Here is a 22681-nt window from a genome sequence, read left to right on the forward strand (position 1 = left end):
GGGCGAAATACTTACCACACCTTGTAGACATCAATTTCATAGAGAGTGTCTATTAACTTGGTTAGACAGCAATGAGACTTGTCCTTTGTGCCGACAGCACCTAACTCGATCAGATATAAATCTAGAATCGGTGGAAGCAAGAGCTCAGGCTTTGCAGGCACCAAGCGCAGCAACAGCAGCCAGTTCAAGATCTGGAGCAATACCCAGAACTCGACTCGAATTTGGAATTTCAGTTTCGATTACAAGTCATATTAATGAACTTCAGGTAGATCCGTTAGAACATTCCGATAAATTGAACCTTAGTAAATCGGAATTAACGAGATTGAAGTCTACTATTAATCTGTTTCCTTCCTTTGAAAAAGACGGACTTGGAAAAACACTGTTAGTCGAACATTCGATCGATACGGCAAATGCTAAACCTATAAAACAGAGATTTTATCCCTTATCTCCGGCGAGAGAAAAATTACTTTGCAACGATATCGACCAAATGATATCCCAAGATGTCATAGAAGAAGCTCCAGCTTCACCATGGTCCTCTCCAGTGACCCTAATTTTAAAACCCGGACGCACGAAAGTTAAACTCAGTCACAATAAAAGACGCTTACCCAATGCCATTATAAGATGGATTAATAAGTCGTCTCCCTCCTGTTCACTGTATTTCAAAAATTGATTTAAAAGATGCATTTTGGCAAATCGCTTTAGATCAGCAATCGCAGGCCAAAACCGCATTCACGGTACCCAACCGCCCACTGTATCAATTTAAGAGGATGCCGTTTGGGTTAACCAATGCTCCACAAACCTTATGTCGTCTTATGGACTTAGTATTTCCATTTAAGCTCAAATCTCATGTTTAAGTATATCTGGATGACTTGTTAGTCTTGTCCTCCAGTTTCGAAGATCATTTATTGCATCTTGCAGAGGTAGCAACTCAGCTTCGAAAAGCTGGGCTGACTATAAATGTATCCAAAAGCCAATTTTGTTTGAAGCAGGTCGAATCTTGGATATATAGTTGGAGAAGGAACCCTGCAAATAAATCCCGAAAAAGTTCGAGCAGTATCCGAATTTCCAGCTCCGAAAACCCAACGACAACTTCGAAGGTTTTTAGGAATGACGGGCTGGTATCAGCGATATATAGCACAGTATTCCACAGTGATCTTTCACTTGACAGAACTCCTAGGAAAGAAACCATTCGAGTGGAATGAGGACGCTGAAGCAGCATTTCAAGAAATAAAGTCAAGACTTTGCTCAGCTCCTTTACTGGTACATCCTAATTATACCAAAGCGTTTATCATACAATGCGACGCCTCTCTACATGGAGTTGGTGTCGTTTTATCGCAGTGTGACGAATCAGGGATTGAAAGACCCATTGCATACATGTCAAAGAAATTAAATTAAGCGCAAAGAAACTACACAGTAACAGAACTAGAATGCCTTGCCGTTATTTTAGCTGTGAAAGAGTTTCGAATGTATGTAGAGGGTCACCCGTTTAAGATCGTAACTGATCATGCGAGCCTTCGCTGGTTGATGAACCAATCGGACCTCAGTGGCCGACTGGCCAGATGGGCCATCAAGCTCCAAAGATTTACGTTTGACATAGAGCATCGCAAAGGATGTGAAAACGTAGTTCCAGACGCATTATCGCGATCCTTTGAAGACGAAGAGCCTATCGCCTCGATAGAATTCGAAACCCTGCCTAGAATTGATTTAGAATCCAAAGCTTTTCAATCCGATGAGTATTCTTCACTCAAAGAAAAGTTTAAGGTTGCGAATTTACCAGATTTTCAAGTAATTGACAACTATCTATACCATCGGACTTGTTTTCCCTCTTTAGAAAACCAAGATGAGGATTGGAAATTATTCGTCCCATCAGAGCTTAGGGATGAAGTGATTCGCTCCAATCATGACCAACCATCGTCTGCTCATTGTGGAGTCGCTAAGTGCTTAGAAAGAATTCGACGTAGCTTCTACTGGCCACGACTGGCTACAGACGTGCGGGAATATATAGCTCGATGTGAATTATGTCGAACTTCTAAACATCCGACAGTTGGCCTCAAACCGCCAATGGGAAGCCAAGCGACTAGCGAAAGACCATTCCAGCGTCTTTATGTCGATTTCTTAGGACCCTTTCCACGAACCAAGAAAGGCAACATCGGCATCTTTATTATACTAGACCATTTTTCAAAGTTTACGTTTTTAAAACCAGTGCGGAAGTTTACTTTCAATGTCATAATCGAGTACTTGAGAGAAGAACTTTTCCCTTCCTATGGCGTTCCGGAAACCATTGTTAGCGACAATGGAAAACAATTTAAGAGCCACGACTTTGAAGAATTTATTTCTAAATACGGAGTTAAACATTTGTGTACAGGTGCCTATGCTCCCCAATCAAATGCTGCCGAAAGAGTTAACCGCTCCATTAATGCTGCTCTTCGATCATATGTGCGGAAAGATCAGCGGGAATGGGACACCTATCTTAGTGCAATCAATTGTGCCCTTCGGAACTCTATCCACCAGTTAGTTGGAGCTGTTCCTTATTTGGTTGTGTTTGGACAACACATGATTACTCACGGCGAAGACTATAAGCTGCTTAAAAATCTTGAATTACTAACAGAAAGCAGTGCCAGAATAACTCGCGAAGACGAATTTTCAAGAAGTAGGTCAGATATATGCAAGAATTTGGAGAAAGCATATACTAAAAATCAACGAGCGTATAATTTGAGAAAACAACCGCGCTCCTTTGAAATAGGTGATAAAGTTATTAAAAGGAATTTTCAACTTAGTAATATGGCTTCTCATTTTAACGCTAAACTAGCACCCGTAGGAATAAAAGCTAGAATTAGACAAAAATTAGGTACAAATATATATAAGTTAGAAGTGGCTATCTGACTGGCGTATCAAAATAAATGAACAAAAGTGTAAGCACATAACGTTTACTTTCAACAGACAAACATGCCCTACGTAGCACGCAGATCCCAGAAGTCAACGTGGTAACGTTTCTGGGCGTCCACCTGGATAGACGCCTAACATGGCGAAGACATATTGAATGCAAGAAACTTCATCTAAAACTAAAAGACAGCTGCCTCCACTGGCTCATAAACTCCCGATCGCCACTGTGTCTGGACTACAAGGTCCTGCTCTACAACTCCACACTAAAGCCTATATGGACGTATGGCTCCCAGCTTTGGGGGAACGCGTGCAGCACCAATCTAGACATCATACAGCGCGCCCAATCAAAAATCCTAAGAACTATCACTGACAGAAGCCGTCTACTATGTAACGACCTTCCAACCCAGCCAAGGCCATTTACTCTGTACCAGTCTACATGACTGCTAGTTAGGTAGTATTGTAAGATTTAATACACTTATTGTTAGTCTAATAAATGAGAAGATTCAATAAATAAAATAAAAGCCAACCCTAAAAAAAAAACAAGCGCAGAAGATATTGCTGCCATATTCGCTAGACATTGGTCATCTCGTTCAGAGGCAATTTATTCCAGGCGTTCTTAGATGCCAAACAAAAAATTTACAGACAAGACAATAATGAATACACACATAAGGCAGCTGATTTTATGAAAAAACAAATTGAATATCTACAATTCTGCCTAGCTCTAAACTGCCTAAAAGGACACAGCCCTGGAAATGACAAAATCAACGACAACACCAACAGCAGCGGTCAACGACAACAACTACAGCAGCGGCCAACGGCAACAATAACAACAGCCGCCAACGCTCATGGAGAGCCACAATAACAACAGCCGCCAACGCTCATGGAGAGTCACAACCACTAACGCTAACGGATAGCGAACAACAGCAGCAGCACCAGAAACAAAAACAAAAACAAACGGCGGCGGCCAAGAGCCGAAATAAAAACAAAACTCGCGCGAATAACTATTGTAAATTTCTTTATTTCCATTAATATGTAAGCTTAGCCACTCGATGTAAGAATTATATTTAAGCTTAAGAAATAATAATTATCTTAGCTTAAGCTTAAGCGAAAGTCGTTGTTTATCTTTTCCCCTCCATTCTCGCATCACCAGCAGCCACATACCAACACAGCGGCCGACACCTGAATCACTGCAGAGCCGCGCAGGATCTTCTGACGCAGACGGTGCGCGAACGCGGCTCAGAGGTAGACTTCCTCAGCGAGTGATACAGGATAGGAAACAGTCGAGACTGGGCCACGGACCGTACTGGCAAAGCGGCCCTGTGGAGGAGTGGGCGCGCAGCAGATGTGCGACATCAAGCGGCTGACGGCTTCGTCAGAGCAAATGTTGGCGGTACGTGGCTATACAGCTGCTACCTGGCGCCCAGCCTTTCGCTGGAGTCCTTTGGTCGAATCCTGGATGAGTTGAGCATCGACTTCCGGGGACATAGCAACGCCGTGGTCGGTGGCGACTTTAACGCCTGGGCTATCGAATGGGGATCTTCCCGGACAAACGCAAGAGGCCGCGCGGTGCTGAAAACCTAGCGTTGCTGACGGAGCAAGTGGCCGGGCTTTTTAACAAATACTTCCAGGAAGGTACGTTCCCCGTAAGGTAGAAACGGCAACGGCTGTTAGTGTTGGCCAAGCCAGAAAAGCCGCCAGGAGAAGCATCCTCCTACAGGCCAATCTGCCTGCTGGACATAATAGGCAAAGTCTTCGAGATGGTGATCGCAACCAGGATGACAGAAGCCATCGAAGCAGCGGGCAGCCTATCCCCTGAGCAATACGGCTTCAGGAAGGGAAGGTCTACCATTGACGCCATCGTGAAGGTGGTTAAGGTGGCTAGGGAAGCCATCGCTGGTTCCAGGTGAAGAGGAGGAACGAAATCCTACTGTCTAGTGGTTACCCTGGACATTAGAAACGCGTTCAACACGGCTGACTGGGGGCGGACACTGGAGTCCCTGAGGATGTTTAACATCCCTAGCTACCTGCTGAATATAGCGCTAAGCTACTTTAGCAACAGAGTGCTCACGATGGACACATGCCTGGGTTCCAGAGCATACAAAGTCTCAGCCAGAGAGCCCTGCGGGAGGCTCCGTTTTGGGACCCCTGCTCTGGAACGCCATGTACGACGGAGTTCTGAGAATTCCAATGCCAGTGGACACCAGCCTGGTTGGTTTTGCCGATGACGTCGCCATAGTGGTGGTAGCCAAGGAGCTAGCTACGGTTGAGGCCCACGCCGACGCAGCGGTGCAGGTTGTTGAGTCTTGGCTAGCGAACGCAGGACTGCAGCTGGCGGCCCACAAGACGGAGGCGGTGCTTGTCTCAAGTCGGAAAGCGGTGGAGACAGCTAGCGTGAGCGTCGGTGGAACCATGATACGGTCCCAAAGGGCAATCCAGTACCTTGGCGTCCTTCTCGACACGCGCCTGTGTTTCAAGGAGCACCTGGACTTTGTCCACAAGAAGGCCAGCGGAACGGCAGGAGCGCTATCCAGGATGCTTCTAAACACTAGAGGGCCGAAGCAGGCAACCAGGAAATTGCTCACGACTGTTGTGACGTCGCAGATGCTGTATGCAGCGCCAGTGTGGGCGGAAGCCGCTAAGGCATCGTGCGCCGTCAGCATCGCGTGCGCCTTCATCGCCGGACAAGTCCCGGAGCTCATTCAGGAGAGGGCGGAGAACTACGCAGTCGCGCAGGACAGGGAAGCAACCCTGCAGACTAGAGCAGAGTCGAAGGTTACCGCCAAAAGGAGGAGCTTCGAGAACTGGCAAAATCGCTGGGACTCCTCGCAAAAGGACGCTGGACGCACACGCTCATCCCGAACCTATCGAGCTCGGTAGAGAGGTCGCATGGGCAGGTAGATTTCTACCTCACCCAGGTGATTAGCGGACATGGCTGTTTCCGCAGCTACTTAAAGCGATTCGGCCACGAGACGGAGGACTGTTGCCCAGAGTTTGGCTCCGGCGTCGTCGAGGACGCTCAGCACGTGCTGTTCGAGTGCCACCGATTTGACCACGAGCGACATGAGCTGGAGGCGGTAGCAGGGTCCAGAATCTTGGTTGTGCTGATGATGCTGGCAGACCAGCGAGTGTGGGAGGCTCCAGCGACATTCGCCGCGGAAGTTATGAAGTCTCTCAGGGAGTTGGAGCGAAGGCGAAAGGAGCAGACGGAGTAGGAGTCACCGCGCCCGCGAAGCAATGCCAAGCGGCGGTACCGCTGGGCGTCCGATTCGTATTCTTCTGTTAACTGTTAAGCCATCCATGTGTATGTGTAGTGTATGTACCCGGACAAATTTTGAAGCAATCGATTATAAATGTGTTATGATGCAGCCGTTAAATAAATGCATTTATAGATAGCTTGTACTTTTCTGAAACAAATTGTTCAGTCGCTGCAATATATATAATTCATAATCATAACATTACATAATCTGTAATTCGTCAGTCGCAGCACTCTCATATGCGGCCAAAATAAAGTATAGATTACCAGGTCAAGCGCATATGTAGATTCTGCTGACGCGATGAAGTTGGATGGAGCAATAGCCCCATTCTGCATATACCATTACAACCTACATTATTCTTGCACATCAACATTTGTAAGCATATTTGTTTCCGCATGCACTAGCAACCTACATTATTCTTTATCATTAATATTCGTAAATGCAAGCACATTTGTTAGCTATAAATATCGTTAAGTTTGAATCAATAAAGTCAGGAATCATCTTTAACTCAAAGAGATCTTTACTCCTCCAACTGCAGTTCACCTAGTTCAAGTGCTGGGTGCGACACAAACAAGGCAATTAGTTTATGTGCTATTTTGCCAGGCATCGAAGCCTACTCACACAAACAAACACTCATATAAACATTTTGGTGACCCCGACAGTTCACGTCCTGCCGACAATTCACGTCCTGACGTCCTGCCTAACGTCCTAACGATCGAATCCTAAGGAAAATTCAGGTCCTGACGATCAAGTCCTGACGACAATTCAGGCCTGACGATCAAGTCCTAAGGACAATTCAAGTGCCACGAGTCAAGTTCCCCAACTCTTGGAACAATCCTGGGCATCCTTTGAAAAAATCCTTCCACTAGAACTTAGAATCTAGTGTGTTCTCCAAGTCAAGTGAACAAGTGCTAATTCTTTAGACCGCTAAACGGTTGCGAATAGGAGCGTATCCAGCTTAAAAAGCGAATAAAACAATCCCAACGGGTCAAGAATATAGCACTTTTCAACATGACTACCATGGAGGAGCGAGCAGCCACAGAGGCGTTAGACTTGCAGGAAGAGATCAGTCAAGAGATCTCAAAACTGATCCGCAATTTCAAGAAAGATTCTGCGAGCAGGAAACAAAACCCAACATACTTTCAATCTAAGTTGGCCGCAATCGATGAAGCGTGGAATCGATTTGCGGAAAATGACCGTAATGTTCTGGAGAAATATAGAACCTCGGAATATGTAAGGTTTTACAAAGACTGTCGTGACTCATACGACAAGTATCGAAGCGCCATAACTGACGCAATGGCTCAAACTACGAGCCATGCCCAAGGAAACGCAGACGCTGCAAGCATACAGCAGCCTGTGGGCAAACTCATGTCAACATGCCGACAGTACGGAAAATGTGGTATCTAAAAACCACCGTAACTGGAGAGGCAGAGAGATTGATAAGACACATCGATCTAAAAGAAGAAAATTACACAAGCGCATGGGGCATATTGGTTGACGAATACAACAATCCCCGACACGTAGCCGACACGATTCTTAATCGTCTCTTGCAATACCACACAAGGAGCATCATCGTCCTCGCCCCCTTCATCGTCGTTCTCGTCATCATCATCATCAGCCGCAGCAGAGATTTTTCTTTTGGTTGGAATTAACGCTTAGCCGCAGCCGCAGAGTTTTTTTTTTGTTTTTTTTTAGGGATCGTAACAGTTATAATTTTTATAATACAAATTATGAAATAAGAGTTATTTTACAATTATATAGAAAAAATAGGAAATTAATTCTTATTATTCAAGTTTTATAAAAAAGTTGTAGAATAATTATTATTTTTCAATTTGTATATAAAAGTTGAGTTATAACAGTTATTTTCAATTTTTAAAATAATAATTGAAAATTAAAATTATTTTCCAATTTTTATTTTAAAAATTGAAAATAATAATTATTCTCCAATTTTTATTTTAAAAATTGAAAATAAAAATTGAATCGCAATTGATGTATATATTGTGGTTATTGCTTATGCATAAAAATATGCGTATACGTAATGCTTATTACATTCCCCAAACAAACAAGGATACTAAAATACCTTTTACAAATGGCAAGCCCAAAATGCAGATAACGAAAATATATATAATAAATTGTCACCTTTTTATTTAAATATTATTACCTGTAGCTGGGTAATTATCTCAGTATTCATGTTTGTTTGTGAAACGGTGAATTTTTTATTATATGCACTTATGTTCATGTACATATTTGTGTACATGCAATAACCACAATATATACATCAAACGAAAGGTATTGAAGCGTAGAATCATTATATATGCCAATCTTTAAGATATACCGCTCCGTTGGAAAGTTATTGCGATTCAATTTTTATTTTCAATTTTTAAAATAAAAATTGGAGAATAATTATTATTTTGAATTTTTAAAATAAAAATTGGAGAATAATTATTATTTTGAATTTTTAAAATAAAAATTGGAAAATAATTTTAATTTTTAATTTTTTAAAATAAAAATTGGAAAATAATTTTAAATTTCAATTATTATTTTAAAAATTGAAAATAACTGTTATAACTCAACTTTTATATACAAATTGAAAAATAATAATTATTCTACAACTTTTTTATTAATATTTAAAAATAAGAGTTAAAGCGCAATTAAAAAATAAAAATTGGTTATAAAAGTTTATTTTATTTTTGAGAACTCCTTCAAAAATTATGGTATACCTAAATATTTCATCTTTCCAGCTCAATTTTTTGGTAATAACTTTTATTTTACTCATAACTCTTATTTGCAATCCCTGGTTTTTTTTTGTGCGAGAAATGTGCGTGTACACGGGAAATAAATTACTACCGAGTACTCGGCCATACAAACGCGAGAAATTTAATGCTCATGCCCTGAGCGCTGTGAACTTTCGTGGTGGTGAAAATTCCTAGTGACGTCAGAGAAATTGCCTAATTAATAAAGTGACAAGAAAAATGAGAAATAGGAAATTGAGTGAAGTTAAGAAAATAATACAGAATGGCCGAAACGGAAATTTAACGCCAGCAATCTAGTTTGCTATTTTTACTATAACATTTCCTATGGGAATCTCAACTATAGATTTTTTTTAAGTGCTGAAAATTAGCCCAGTAAAAGAAATTAAATCATAAATGGAGTTTATGTACTGAAATCTTGATTTGAAGTCTGCAGATTACCTGCAAAGAAACTATCTAATATATATACCTCTAATTTTAATTTATTTCGAAAATTAATGAAAAATAATTGTTCGAAGTGTACCGAGTGAAAAATATGAAGACAGTGCGAATGATCATAATCAAAACAAAACCCGAAAACCGCAATCAAGCAGAGTAAAAGCTTTAGTGTTTTCGTTACCGACGTTTAGATTTCTTTTCAGCAAACATAAACGCCTCTTGCAGCTCTCGGCGAAAGATCTTTCTACGTGGGAATTGCAGAAATGTGAGTTAATTGGTTGTCCAAATGCAAGATTTTCTTTTGGTGTAAGATCAAAAACGAAAGCTTTTCGTAATGCCAAGCTTTAAAGTTCGAGTGAATAAGAATTAGAAGCTCGGTAATGCAGACATTGCGATCCGTTAATTATTTTTTAATTTTACATTACACTGCCTACCAAGTATTTTCGTATGCCTATATTATGAGCTCTAGTATTACACTTTAAATTTCTTTATATTGTATAGTATAACTACCTTTTTTGAAAAATGAATAGGTTAAAGCTATATTTGTTAAAACTATATTGTTAATATCTTATGCCATATAAAACAGCACAAATTTATGGAAATGAAGCTGAACCAATTTTTGATTATTTTTATTTATAGAATAAATATTATTTACTTGAAGATGCACTAAATGAATATAATGTTTGAATCCAGTCGTGTTGGAATGTCATGGCCCAGTAGAGGTTAACCTTTCAAGGGATTTCTGATTAATTTCGGTCGATTCAGAGATCAAGGTAGGGTGGGCGATTTTCGCAGCTATGTGAAAACCAGTAGGAAGGTTTCCCATTGCTGTTTACTTTTTGTTCCCTTATAGCGCCGGTCCTTCATGAAGCTGACGAGAATAGTAGTGACGACACTCCTCCTTTATAATCCTTTTTGTACGCGAATTCATTTTAAATAATTATTGCTAACGCAGGAGAGCAGAGCTAAGCGGAAACCTATCTTACCCCCCCCCCCCCCCCAGCCGGAAATGCAAGCGCGTACTCTGCCTTAGTTTAAACCACCATCCGCTCTCTCTATCACCACAGCAACGTTATATGTTACAAAATTTAAAAAAAACAGTCAAGTTATAATTTTTTTCCTAAAAATTTATCGAACATTTGTATGGCAGCTATATGATATAGTCGTCCGATCCGGCCTGTTCCGACATATATAGCAGTGAGAGTATATAGAAGACTATATGCAAAGTTTCATTTAGATAGCTTTAAAACTGAGGGACTAGTTTGCGTAGAAACGGACAGTCGGACGGACAGACGGACGGACGGACAGACGGACAGACGGACAGACGGACGGAGTGACAGACGGACTCGGCTGTTGATGCTGATCAAGAATATATATACTTTATAGGGTCGGAAAGGTCTCCTTCACTGCGTTGCAAACTTCTGACTGAAATTATAATACCCTGCAAGGGTATAAAAAGGTGAAAAAAATGGAAACCTGGCAGGTAGCGATTTAGTTGTACAAGCACAAACCAATGTTCCGTTTTTTTAGGTTCTTTAACAGTTTATGAATGTATCTATCATTTAAAGTAAAAACCATGAGCATTGGTTTTATATTTTTTGTCTACAATGACTTGAAAGTCGACCAATTTACCCATTTTGTTTTGTATGATGCAAAAAGCGAAAAAAAGTTAAACTTCGAATGCTTATATCTTCAACAAAAAAATCTTAAAATTGATTTTAGTGCAGACTCTAAGACCTTGAAAAACTTTCGGTCGAATAAGTATGGTTAGAATCGTTTTTGCGATCATGTCTTTTTCGATTTTTTGAACGCTAATTGTTTAAGAGGCGCTCCTGTGCGGCGGCTCAAAGTGTGGTGAGACTTAATGCAAGTAATTGGAAAACACAGCTAGTGGGCAGAATGAAAGGATGCCTTACATAAATTATAACTAGGAAACAAAACAGCTCTATGGCCCAAGGGAGGGAAAGGGCCTCTCCACCTATGCCTACCTACAATTTGAAAATTCTAAGCTGATTTTGTATTCTAGTTGGTTGCCTTGCGCTCACTTATGGTCACTACCGAAAAGGTGCGATACACACAGTTGGTTGAGGTTGTGTTTCTGGCCACGCTCCGTCTGATATTATTTTTTTTTTTTTGGTCGGTGCCGGTGTGTATTTAGCCTGAAAGTAGTCGAAAGTGCAGTGCGACACTTCTTGTACCCTGGTACGTACCTTGTACTGCTCCTGGATCGGCCCCTGCAGTTTTCCCCAGTTGCCCAATCAACATGGGCACTTGATCCACCGGAGGGACCCGAGGTAAGGGGAGGGGGTGACTCTCACCTCTTCTCCGCACAAACGCTTTTCTGCTCTCACTTTTACTTTTTTCCACACACCACAATCCATTTCCCCCGCGTTTTCTTCCAAAACGTAAACACAGCTGATCGCTTCTGGACCCTAGTGTTGTAAAACGTCAGTGGAGGAGCTTTTACAGCCGTACTTAAGGAGCAGCAAGCTCTCCCGATCGCCCATTGCGCCGGAAACTCTAGAAGCTCTACGCTGCCCCCCAAGAGGACGCGGTATCCTGCGAGCCCGACCAGCTCGCACAGAACTACGCCGGCGAAGAGGAGCAAGGCGTCAGAGGAGGCAGCCAGTCTGCAGGATCTCCAGGAGCTGGGGAAACTACTGCAGGAAGTCTCCACGAAAATGATGGACAAGACGACGCGTCACATCACTGTCTCCACGAGGGAGCTGTTTGTCAAAATGACGCCTGTCCCTACACCAACCAGCGCAGCGCAACAGGGAAGCGTGAAGGGGCCCAGGACACCCCGAAGAAAGACTCAAGGAGCCCATTCGGAACCCGCAAAACCACTGGCGAATGGATGGTAGTCGCTAAGAAGCCGAGGGCAGCGCTGTCATCGTGCAAGCAAACGGCAAGTCCTACAGCGAGGTACTAGCCATGGTTTCCTGGAGGGACGACAAGCAGTTGTCGGACCTGGGTGCTTGTATCTCCAAGGTTCGGCGCACCAACAACGGCAACCTGCTCCTAAAGGTGGCCAAAGGGAGCGGTGAGAGCGCCGAGACCATGAAGGAGAGTTCTGGAGGTACGGAACATCGACTCCATCACCTCGAAGAAGGAAGTCTGCGCCGCCAATTTAATTTCTAGGCAGAACGGGTAAGAGTCCGGAGCATGCGCCGTGGCGGCTCAGAGACGCAGCTGGTGGTAGTCAGCCTTTCCGTTCCACTGGGCAAGGCAATTCTGCAGCGTGGAGAGGTGCGAATCGGATGGTCAACCTGTAGGATCAGGGAAAGATCCGGTGCTTCAGATGCCTAGAAACCGGGCCCATTGCGATTCACTGCAAGAACCCGGTGGATAGGAATGCCTACTGCTTCAAATGCGGAGAGTCGGGACACAAGGAAGCCGGATGTTCCAAGCAGCCAATATGTTTCCTTTGCAAGGCGGCTGGTAGCAAGGAGACGAGGCACGATGGCGGCATGGGCTGCCCAGCCTCGAACAGCGGGAACGGGAACCGTATGCCTGCATGCAGTTGATTCAACTTAATTTGGCGCAGGACCTGCTACTGCAAACAGTAAGTGAGGTAAGCGGCGGACGTTGCTATACTTAGGCGAGGGAGGGAGGAGCATGGGCGAAGGCCCGCTCCGGCAAGGCGGCCTTTTGGCTCTGTGGCGACGGACAGCGGCGGATGTCCAACATCCTGGCAGCCGATGGATTTGTGCATGCGGAAGTCAGCGGCTTTTGCATATACAGCTGCTACTTGGCCCCCAGTCTCCCGCTGGAGGCATTCAGCAGGATCCTTGACAACCTATGCAGCGATATGCGTGGCAGGGCCAAGGTTGTAGTCGGAGGCGATCTCAACTCCTGGGCCCTCGAGTGGGGATCCGTCTCCACTAACGCCAGGGGATGCGCGGTGCTGGAGGCATTTGCCTCGACGGACGTAGGTATCCTCAACGACGGGGTGAGGCACACGTTTGCTAGAACAGGAGCCGCCTCAATAATAGCTGGAGAGTCAGCGACGCTTACACTGGTAGCGACTACGAGGCGATTCTGTGTACTGGGTGTACCGGAGTGGAACACCCGCACGCTGCCGCGGCCCAGAAAAGCCTACCGGCCGGACACGCTGTGCACCCAGCCATTAGCTATCGCGCTGGACGGCATGTCAGCCGAGGCGCTGGAAGAAGCGGTGAAAAGGCGGCTGGAAAAATTACTGCCTAGTGGTAACGCTGGACGTAAGGAACGCCTTAAACACTGCCGACTGGAACCGGAAGCTGGAGTCCCTTGCTGGCCTGAACATCCCAGGGTACCTACTGGAGATAGCGAGGAGCTACTTCAGCGAGAGGGTGCTTATTGTGGACACGGATGTGGGTTCCAGAGTATACGAAGAGTAGTTGCAAAGGAGCGCACGGCTGCAGAAGATAAGGCGAATGCTGCTATCAAGGCGATCGAATCGTGGCTCTCGAGCTCTGGTCTGGAGCAAGCGGCGCACACGACTGAGGCGGTCCTTATTTCGAGCCGGAAAAAAGTGGAAACGACCGAGATCCAGGTCGGCCGTAATCCAGTCGCAGAGGGCAGTAAAGTACCTTGGTGTTCTTCTCGACACTAGGCTATGCTTCAAGGAGCAACTCCAGTACGCTCAGAAGAAGGCCAGTGGAACAGCAGGCGCACTCGCCCGGATGCTGCTAAACACACGAGGACCCAAGCAGAACACCAGAAGGCTGCTGGTAAGCCTTGTCACCTCCCAACTTCTGTATGCGGCGCTGGTGTGGGCTGAGGCGGCAAACAAGAAGTCCTAAATGCGGGGAGTCGAGTCAACCTATAGACTCTGTGCCATCCGAGTGTCGTACGATTTCGGACGACGCGGTTCTGGTGCTAGCCGGCCTAGTTCCACTGAAGGAGCTGGTCCGCGAGAAGGCGGACATTCGTGCTACGTTGCATAGTCAGCATGGACCCGACAGAGCCACGACTGCCGAGCTGAAAAGCGCGGCCAGGGCAAGGAGCTATAGGAACTGGCAGGCCAGGTGGGATGCCTCGCCTAAGGGACGATGGACGCATAGGCTCATCCCCAGCATCAAGGCCTGAATGGAGCGGAATCATGGGAAGGTAGATTTTTACCTAACCCAGGTTCTAAGCGGGCATGGCTGCTTCCGCAGCTACTTGAAAAGGTTCGACCACGAGACGGAGGACGGATGACCGGAGTGCCGTTCCGGAATAATCAAGGATGCGGGCCACATCATCTTCGAATGTCGCCGATTCGACGAGGAGGGGAACGAGCTTGAGGCGGTAGCAGGGTCAGTGATCAGGGTTGACACGCTGATGTCGTTGATGCTGTCAGACCAAAGGACGTGGGATGCGGTGGCGGAATTCTCCGCTAAGTTGATGAAATCCATCAAGTCGCTGGAAAGAGGGAGGAACGAGCATTGCTTTGCGGCCGCACAATGCGGACCCTTTGCCCCGTCAATGTCGTACATATGTATGTGGTTGTTTTATAGTATTGTTAAGTGTAGATAATAATAATAATAAGAATAAGAATATGAGTATAAAGAAAACAGAGATAAAAGGTATTCAAAGTTGGTTCTCGATGCAGTACTTACCATTTTTCTCCTTTTTCTGCACACATATGAAGAATTGAAAACATCACACGCAGTTTATTACTTGGAACGATAGTTTCCAAGTCTTGTTTCACAAGATATTTTCGCCACCAATCATTAGTTACAGACATTACACCTGTTTGACTGTCATAAATGTCATCTGGCTGATCTTCATCGGAATTGGGACAAGATATTTTTAGTTTATCCTTTTTACCTTTTTGCTGAAAGAAAAGTGGTTAAAACGTTAAAATAAATAGTTAATCATTTTTAACCAAACTTATGTACATATATTATTAAGAAACACAACTTGTTCAATTTGAGTGACAAGAAATATTTTCTTCCTTATACATTCGGAGTAGTATGAGAACTTAATTACCAGGCCATCTTATCGCTAATTATGGTTTATTAATTAGATAAATAGGGTCACCTGTCACACCTTAAAAGGTTTTGGTACAACAAATTAATTAGGTTCATTGATTGAGTGGTGTGAGGACACGTAAGAAAGCGGTACCGCCACGCAGGCGTACTTGTTTTTGTAATATTTTTTTTTTATCATAAGAATATTGTGTCCAAGTTTTACATCGATCATAGCAAAAGTAACGAAGTTATGTCATCCATAGTTTAACGGAGGTCGTTAGGTATTCAACATAGCTCGCAAATAACGGTTGACAGATTCGAGCGATCTCAAAAAAACTGTTTTTTTCCTAGCATTAGAGCGAAGATCCTAAGAGCAACCAATCGAATTGGTTTTATACAAAGTTTGCTCACGATCAGCTGACCAACAGTTTTTTCTGTTCTCTTTTGCTGTGCCCATTCACGGTACGTTTGCTCTTGAGCGAAGAGTCAAAAAGCCTTTTGCGCATGTATGTGTGTATGAAAAGTTTCATTCGAAAGCGCACATGCGTATGCGAAGTTTTATAGATTCTTCGCGTCACTTTGATTTATAAATTTATAAATTAAGTGAAAGACGTAGTTCAATTAATTCTGACAACCTAAACGCATTGTTAATTTTTCAACTTAATTCTGAATAAATGAATTAAAAGAACACTTAATAAATTTTTTTTATTCTGGTTAAAAATTTCAAGAAGATCTAACGTCAAAAAAAAACATATTCCCGTAAAAGATCATTTGCGCCGACCTTTTCAGTGAATCGGTCTTTTAAAAATCGCTCTGAGTGAGCGTCAGTCGCATCAGTCCTCGGTAAAAGAGCGGTAGAAGAGCGCGCCATACGAACAGCTAACGTAAAGCAATAAACTGAAAACCAAAGCAAAGAGAGACGACGTCGGCTGTTAAGAGCGAGAGTGAAGATTCATAATTTTTTCTGTTTTTCGCATGAGTAGAGCGTAGGGGAAAAAACTGTTAACAATTATTTGCAAGCTATGGTATTCAATGTATGAGTATCTCAATTTTTAATGCGCTCTCCTAAAAAAACGTCATTTTGAAATTCGGTGTCTAATTAACAAACCGGTTTGAAATTTGAAACATAACTTCTTTAACTAATTTAATTTTAAATTTTATTATATTTTTTATTAAACAAATTAATTTAATTGTTATTCAAAAATCGTGGTTTTGAATTGTCAATTTTGGTTAAAAAAATAGTAAAAAATTGTACAAATAAAAACGCCACATGAGTACCTCGGGACACTTATCCTTTAACTAATAAACTCTAGTTTTTTGATGTCGGATGTTTTTGTGGACAGTTAGAATGTACTCGGTGTACCAACCAATTTTTTTTTTATGGGACTCAGGAGATTTCCTATTACTTGTAGAATATACTTATTCTATTCCTCTATTCTGTAGTTGCTTTGTTTCGGTAATTTAGCATCTGGTTTGAGCTTCCTGCCCAGCTCCATTCTGACAGTGCAGCCTTTGAAACTAGATATATGGTAATTTTAAGTGCTTCAACGACAATTCGAAACGCTCCATCCTCCCTCAATTGGTGATGCCAAAACTCGCACTTTTGTTCTGTGAGCAGTTTTACTATTTGTCGAAATGCAGTTGAATTTTTTGCGCAGATTCTCGATACTCCAAATCTTGAAGTGCGTATGTCAAAATCGTCATCTTTAACAATAGTATATAGCGGGTCTTCCAGCTTGCGCATTTTGGCAACATACGGCACGCAGATAGCTGGTGGCTTACATAGGTGTTGTTTTACCAGGTTGTTCGCTGACAGCTAAACTTTTATGAGGCGCATTTTTTATGCGCGGCTTTAACTTGGTCATCCAGATCCATTATTGCATCAACTTCTTCAGCAAACTCGGCGAAGCGATTATTTTGAAGTGCAGCTAAGGAGGTAGTAGCTGATGAACTGTTTTGGCGTCCCTTGGTTTGGTCATATGGTATATATTTTTTTTTTTTTCGCGCGGGGTCCCGCTTCCACCTCCCGCCCAACCGACCGAGGGGCGCAGCCGTGTGACGTACGGCACGAATCGCGAACTAGATAGACGCGTTAGAAGGACAGACGAAATGTACGAGGAAACATTAGGAGATAATATAATAAACTATAAATATATAAATAAATAAAAACACATGCAAAATAATGATCTAATAATAAAAATATATAACCATAACCATAATTTAATAAATAAACAAAATATAAAAAATAAAAAAAAAATAAAATAAATAAAAAGAAAAACGCATGCAAAATAAGTGCTACTCTACGAGATAACTACTACAAGTCATGCAAGAATAAATAAATAGGTAAAATAAAAAGAAACGCATGCAAAATTAGACTACGGTGCTACACTACGAGCTAACTCTACAAGTATTAAGGTTTTTAATATAGAAGGGTTATCGCTACGAATTATAATATCAGAGAGGCGGTTGTAATCCGTACATAAAACCCTAAAGGGTTCATGTACTTCAAACTCCCGCCTACAGTGATTTACTACTAAAGGGATAAGGGTTCTAGATGTTAGTCGGGGAACGTGGAAGTTAAGCTGCCCTAAAAGAAAGGGGCTCTCAACCACACCATTTATAAGGTTATGAAGGAATACGACACCAAGCATTGTTCTACGGTTAGCTAGGGAGGGTAAGTTAATTAATAGGAGTCTACTTGTATAGGACGGTAGCCTCTCATCAGCATCCCAAGGTAGGCCACGGAGGGCGAAAAGTAAAAAGTTCTTTTGTACAGATTCAATACGGTTAATATGGATTCCGAATTGAGGACTCCAGACGCATGAACCATACTCCAATATAGGGCGAACTAATGAAGTAAAAAGGGTCTTCGTTATATAAGGGGAATCGAATTCCTTCGACCACCTCTTAATAAAACCTAGCATGCCTCTGGCCTTATTAACCGTGCACGAAATATGTTCAGAGAACGAAAGTTTAGGGTCTAAGCGAACGCCTAAATCATCAACAAGAGATATTCTTTCAAGAGCACAATCATTTAGCATATAAGTGGCAAACTGGGGAGTGACACGTGAAAATGTCATCAGCTTGCATTTAGAGCTGTTGAGATGTAATAAATTAGCACGACACCATGCTTGAAAGTTATTAAGATCCGATTGCAGGTCTGACTGGCAAGAGCTGTCCTTATACTGCAAGCATAGCTTAACGTCATCAGCGTACATAAGTACTCTAGAATTCGTTAGAACCAGCGGGAGGTCATTGATAAACAATGTAAATAGCAGCGGGCCGAGGTGGCTACCCTGCGGGACGCCAGAAGTGACTCTGAGGAATTTGGATAGAGCATTTTTAAACAGAACCTTTTGAGTTCTGTCACTCAAATAGCTCAAAATCCATTTAAGTAGATCGACAGGAAACCCGATTAAGTCAAGCTTCCTTACAAGAAGAGAGTGATTAACCGAGTCAAAGGCTTTACTGAAGTCTGTGTAAATCACGTCGGTTTGAAAGTTACGTTGGAAACCTCTAATAACGAAAGAGGTGAGTTCCAGAAGATTTGTAGTGGTCGATCTTCGCCTCATAAAACCATGCTGACATGGTGAAATTACGGATCTGCATAAATGCTGCAAGTGGGGAGTAATTACATTCTCGAAAAGTTTTGGAATTGCCGACAACTTAGAGATTCCTCTATAGTTGCTGGCGTCCGATTTGCTACCTTTTTTGTGGAGAGGAATGATAAATGATTCCTTCCAAATAAGGGGAAATTCTGAGGTTTCTAAAGATAAGGTAAACAATTTCAAAAGGGGATTGCACAGAGCTCCGGCACAATACTTGAGCACGCAGCCTGGTATTCCATCGGGACCCGGTGAGTAAACTGGTTTTACACGATGAAGATCCGAACTAAGGGAGCTTTCGGTTAAAATGGGACTGAAAATTAGGTTCGACTTGGGCAAATCAAAAGAGTAAGTCGGATCTGAGCTATTCGAGGAACAATACGTAGTTTTGAAAAACTCGGCAAAGAGATCGGCGATGGCCTGATCAGAGTTTGCTGTAGCGTTTCTGAACGAAAGCGATGAAGGATGTAAATTGGGTTTTCGCTTAGTGTTAACAAAGTTATAAAACTGTTTCGGGTCCTGCGTGAACTGAACCCTACAGCGAGTTAAATAACTTTTATAACATTGCGCATTTAGCACGGTGAAATTCGACCGAGCACTAAGATATCTTGAATGAACAGTGGGAGATCCGGTGCGTTTATAGCGATTATAAAGCCTAGACTTAACGTTTTTTAGGCGTGTCAGCTCTTTGGTGAACCAAGGTGGTTTACTAGAAACCGACGGATAGGCTAAAGGAACACACAATGCAAAGAACGAATTCATGGCACTGTAAAAAATATCCACGGCGGACGCCATGTCAGTACATCTGTAAAGTTCAGACCAATTAAATTGGGAAATCAAGATATCTAGCCTTTGAAAATTTGCTTTACGGAAGCAGCGAACTTTAGTTGCTGAGCAACTCAAATCAGGTTTAGTCTTTACGACAGTCCCCAAATCGATGGTCACTTCGAAAGTAGGATGGTAAGGGTCTTCGGGAAGCGTCAATGGATCGACTCTTGTTAAGTTTACACCTACAGGATCAGAGACGAAACACAGATCTAGTAGGCGATTTAAAGAATTTACGACATGGTTAACTTGGGACAACGAAATGTCAAGCAAACCATCTATGAGGTCATGCTGCACCGCAGTTTGGAGGACATTTGACGTACCATCTGATGACCAACGAGCTCCAGGTATATTGAAGTCTCCTAGAGTTATTAGTTGGTCTCTATCTGAAAGCCTGTTGGCAACAGCCTGAATTGCCGAAAGGTGTTTCCAATAAATGGGCTCTTCAGCAGATGGAGGAACGTAAGAACAGGTTATATAGATAAAACTACCTGGAAATGATAGTTTTACACAGATAAATTCAATACCTGTGAGATCATCTATTTGAACCAGTTCGGAACTAAGGGTGGAGTCAACGGCGATCAAAACTCCACCTCCTCGCTGGGAAAGACGGTCTACTCTATAAGTTGTGTACTTACCTGGGAAAATTTCGGAGCTGAAAATCTCCGGCTTTAACCAGGTTTCGGTAAACACAATCACCTGGGATGCAAACGAAAGACTATCAGAATACAATTTAGAGAGCTTGCTGCGTAAGCCTCTAGTATTCTGATAGGAAAGTAGGAGGGAGGTATTTAGTTTTTTGGCACTGCCGTGACGCCCGCGGTCGCTGTGGTTTGTGCCGGCCGTGAAGGCCGTTTTTTCTTTATTTTTACCTCGTACTCCTTGACTACAGCGTGCTCAGGCCAGAAGTCACCCGAACAAATTGTGTCAAAAAGATCGAAGGAGACACTTATCTTGAAAGATGAGATGTCTCTGGGGTATGAAAAGTTGAATTTTTCTATTTTCACATTATTGGCTTGTATTTTGCTCTGTATATGAGCTTGTACATCTTCAGATGCGAGGTCAGGGGCAAGCCGAGAAACAAATATTGTTTTTAATGGTGGAATAGCGGTGAGGGTTTTTGGTAAAGGAACATTACCGACTTCAGCCATTTGAACGGCTCTTTTTTTGCCCTGTGGGATAGCTGAGATTTTTTTTGAAGTCTGCGGTGTCAGTGATTGAGACTCCGCAGCGGACTCAACTAATAAAACGGGCGGAGCTGCTGCCATTTCATTCCCGGCACGTTCGATTGCCGAATCTTTCGCCGTTCCCGATCTCAACACCATTGGAGTTGGTGTCGGTGCCGGGGGCTGGGCCGAGGGGGTATGCCAGATCGTAGGTTGCTGGGGCTCACCCAATTGCTGCCGACCAGAAGCTGATTTTTTGCGCTTTGGCGACTCACTTAACAGCTTCATCCCGTTAAATTGAGCGTCCAGCGCTGTGAACAGGTCGTTCGCTTTGCGAAAATTGACCCTAAGTTCATTAAATCCGCCCCTGGTCTGCCGCATGAAGGATAACATTTCCTTCTCAACCTCCCGGCAGGCATGGCAACAGTAACGTATGCCTTTATTGGCAGAAATTACGTCGGCGATACGGCCCGTTAAGTCGAGACACTTAGCGTGTACGACCGCATCGCAAAGCCAGCAAAAAAGGCTGGGCTGTTCTGCCAAAACTTCTTTTTGGCAGCCTTTAATAGCACAAACAGTATTCGACACCATTTTACACAACCTACAACCACGGTGCACCGATAAGCAGAGCCGAAACGAGAACAAAAAAACAAGAGAGCGGGAGCGTAAGCGTGGGTGAGCAGAGACACAACGAAAGCTTCGAACCGCCTAAGTGCAGCTAGACGCAGATAAACGGGACTACACAAAGAGGAGGCAGGAAAACGCAAAAAACTAAAAGTGATTAAATGAGATATATGTATATATTAAATAAACACTTAAAGACACATGCACATGCACTCGCGTAGCAAAACGGCAAAGTTATATATTGTAATTTAACAAGTTAAAATCTGGACCCCGGTGGTTTTAAATGCAAAACAACACAAAAGTTCGGAGCGCAAAACAAAAACACGACCGTTCGCTATGAAAGTTCACGACTATTGATGATTTGTCTACTCTCTTTTTATTTTTTAGGAGGGAGATCCTTGGCATTTGGAATGAGCAATTCATATCCTGCATTAAATTTTCAGCTTCGCATTCTTTACTAGCTATTGGGCTGCTTGTTATGGAGGATACACTATTAGTTAACGTCGCCGCAACTGTGTTAAATATATTGCTTTTCCATGAGTAAATGACAAGGTGCTCGTCATAGTTGAAGTTATCTTTGCAATATAGCTTTTAATATAACTGCTAGAATTAATAGCATTTGTATCGAATCTCTCCGGCCGGGTTAGATCCCAGTCGTGACCAGGGATCCTCTACAAGAAATTTGTATAGAGGGGACGGGAATATTGGTAGGAAATTATTATAAGCAGCGTATGGGGCCCGGGACGCTAGCTTGCGCACCCCTATTGTTGTGGTTATTGGCGGATGGCCGACAGTAGCCGACCCGGTCGACCGCGTGGTCAGGATTCTGGCGCGGCACGCTCTCTGCTGGCTGCAGACTACTCTGGTAAACTGCTTGTGCGCACTGCTTTGGTACCCTGCTTTTGCGCACTGCTTCTGCGCCCTGCTTGTGCACACTTGTGCGTACTGCTTGTTATGTTGACCGAGTGGCAACTCTGTCGGGTTCCTGGCGGAATTTGTAGATGTAGGCCAAGGGGGTCAGAGAGGCGTCGCCTAACTATGACTCGACTCCGGTTGGTCGCGGAGGCGGGCTGCGGGTCGGGAGAAGGACGCACTCGCAGTCGCGGCGATGCAAGGTGCACGGAAGAGCCAGTGCAGGTGGGTCGCTGCGGCTGTAGGTGCCGAAGAGTCCCTAATCTCGCAGTGGACAATGGAGCG

The 22681-nt window shown here is 43.4% G+C and overlaps 1 protein-coding gene across 18 annotated transcripts in view; it reads right to left on the reverse strand.

Annotated features, from left to right (window-relative positions):
- The window catches only part of LOC108081755 (transcriptional regulator ATRX homolog), a 596348-nt gene that overhangs the window by 263236 nt on the left and 310431 nt on the right, over positions 1-22681 (reverse strand). For 17 of the 18 annotated variants that reach the window (XR_011444416.1, XR_011444415.1, XR_011444417.1 and 14 more), the window contains one exon: positions 14911-15128. Coding sequence is in view for 14 of the 18 variants with exons in the window: in XM_070283638.1 (XP_070139739.1) it covers positions 14911-15128 (218 nt within the window). In the remaining 4 variants the exon portion in view is untranslated. Of the gene's footprint in view, positions 1-14910; positions 15129-22681 lie in introns of those variants that run through there. The other variant, XM_070283640.1, reaches the window with a different exon arrangement.

Source organism: Drosophila kikkawai, chromosome 2R (genome assembly GCF_030179895.1).
Source record: "Drosophila kikkawai strain 14028-0561.14 chromosome 2R, DkikHiC1v2, whole genome shotgun sequence".
NCBI classification, from domain to species: domain Eukaryota; kingdom Metazoa; phylum Arthropoda; class Insecta; order Diptera; family Drosophilidae; genus Drosophila; species Drosophila kikkawai.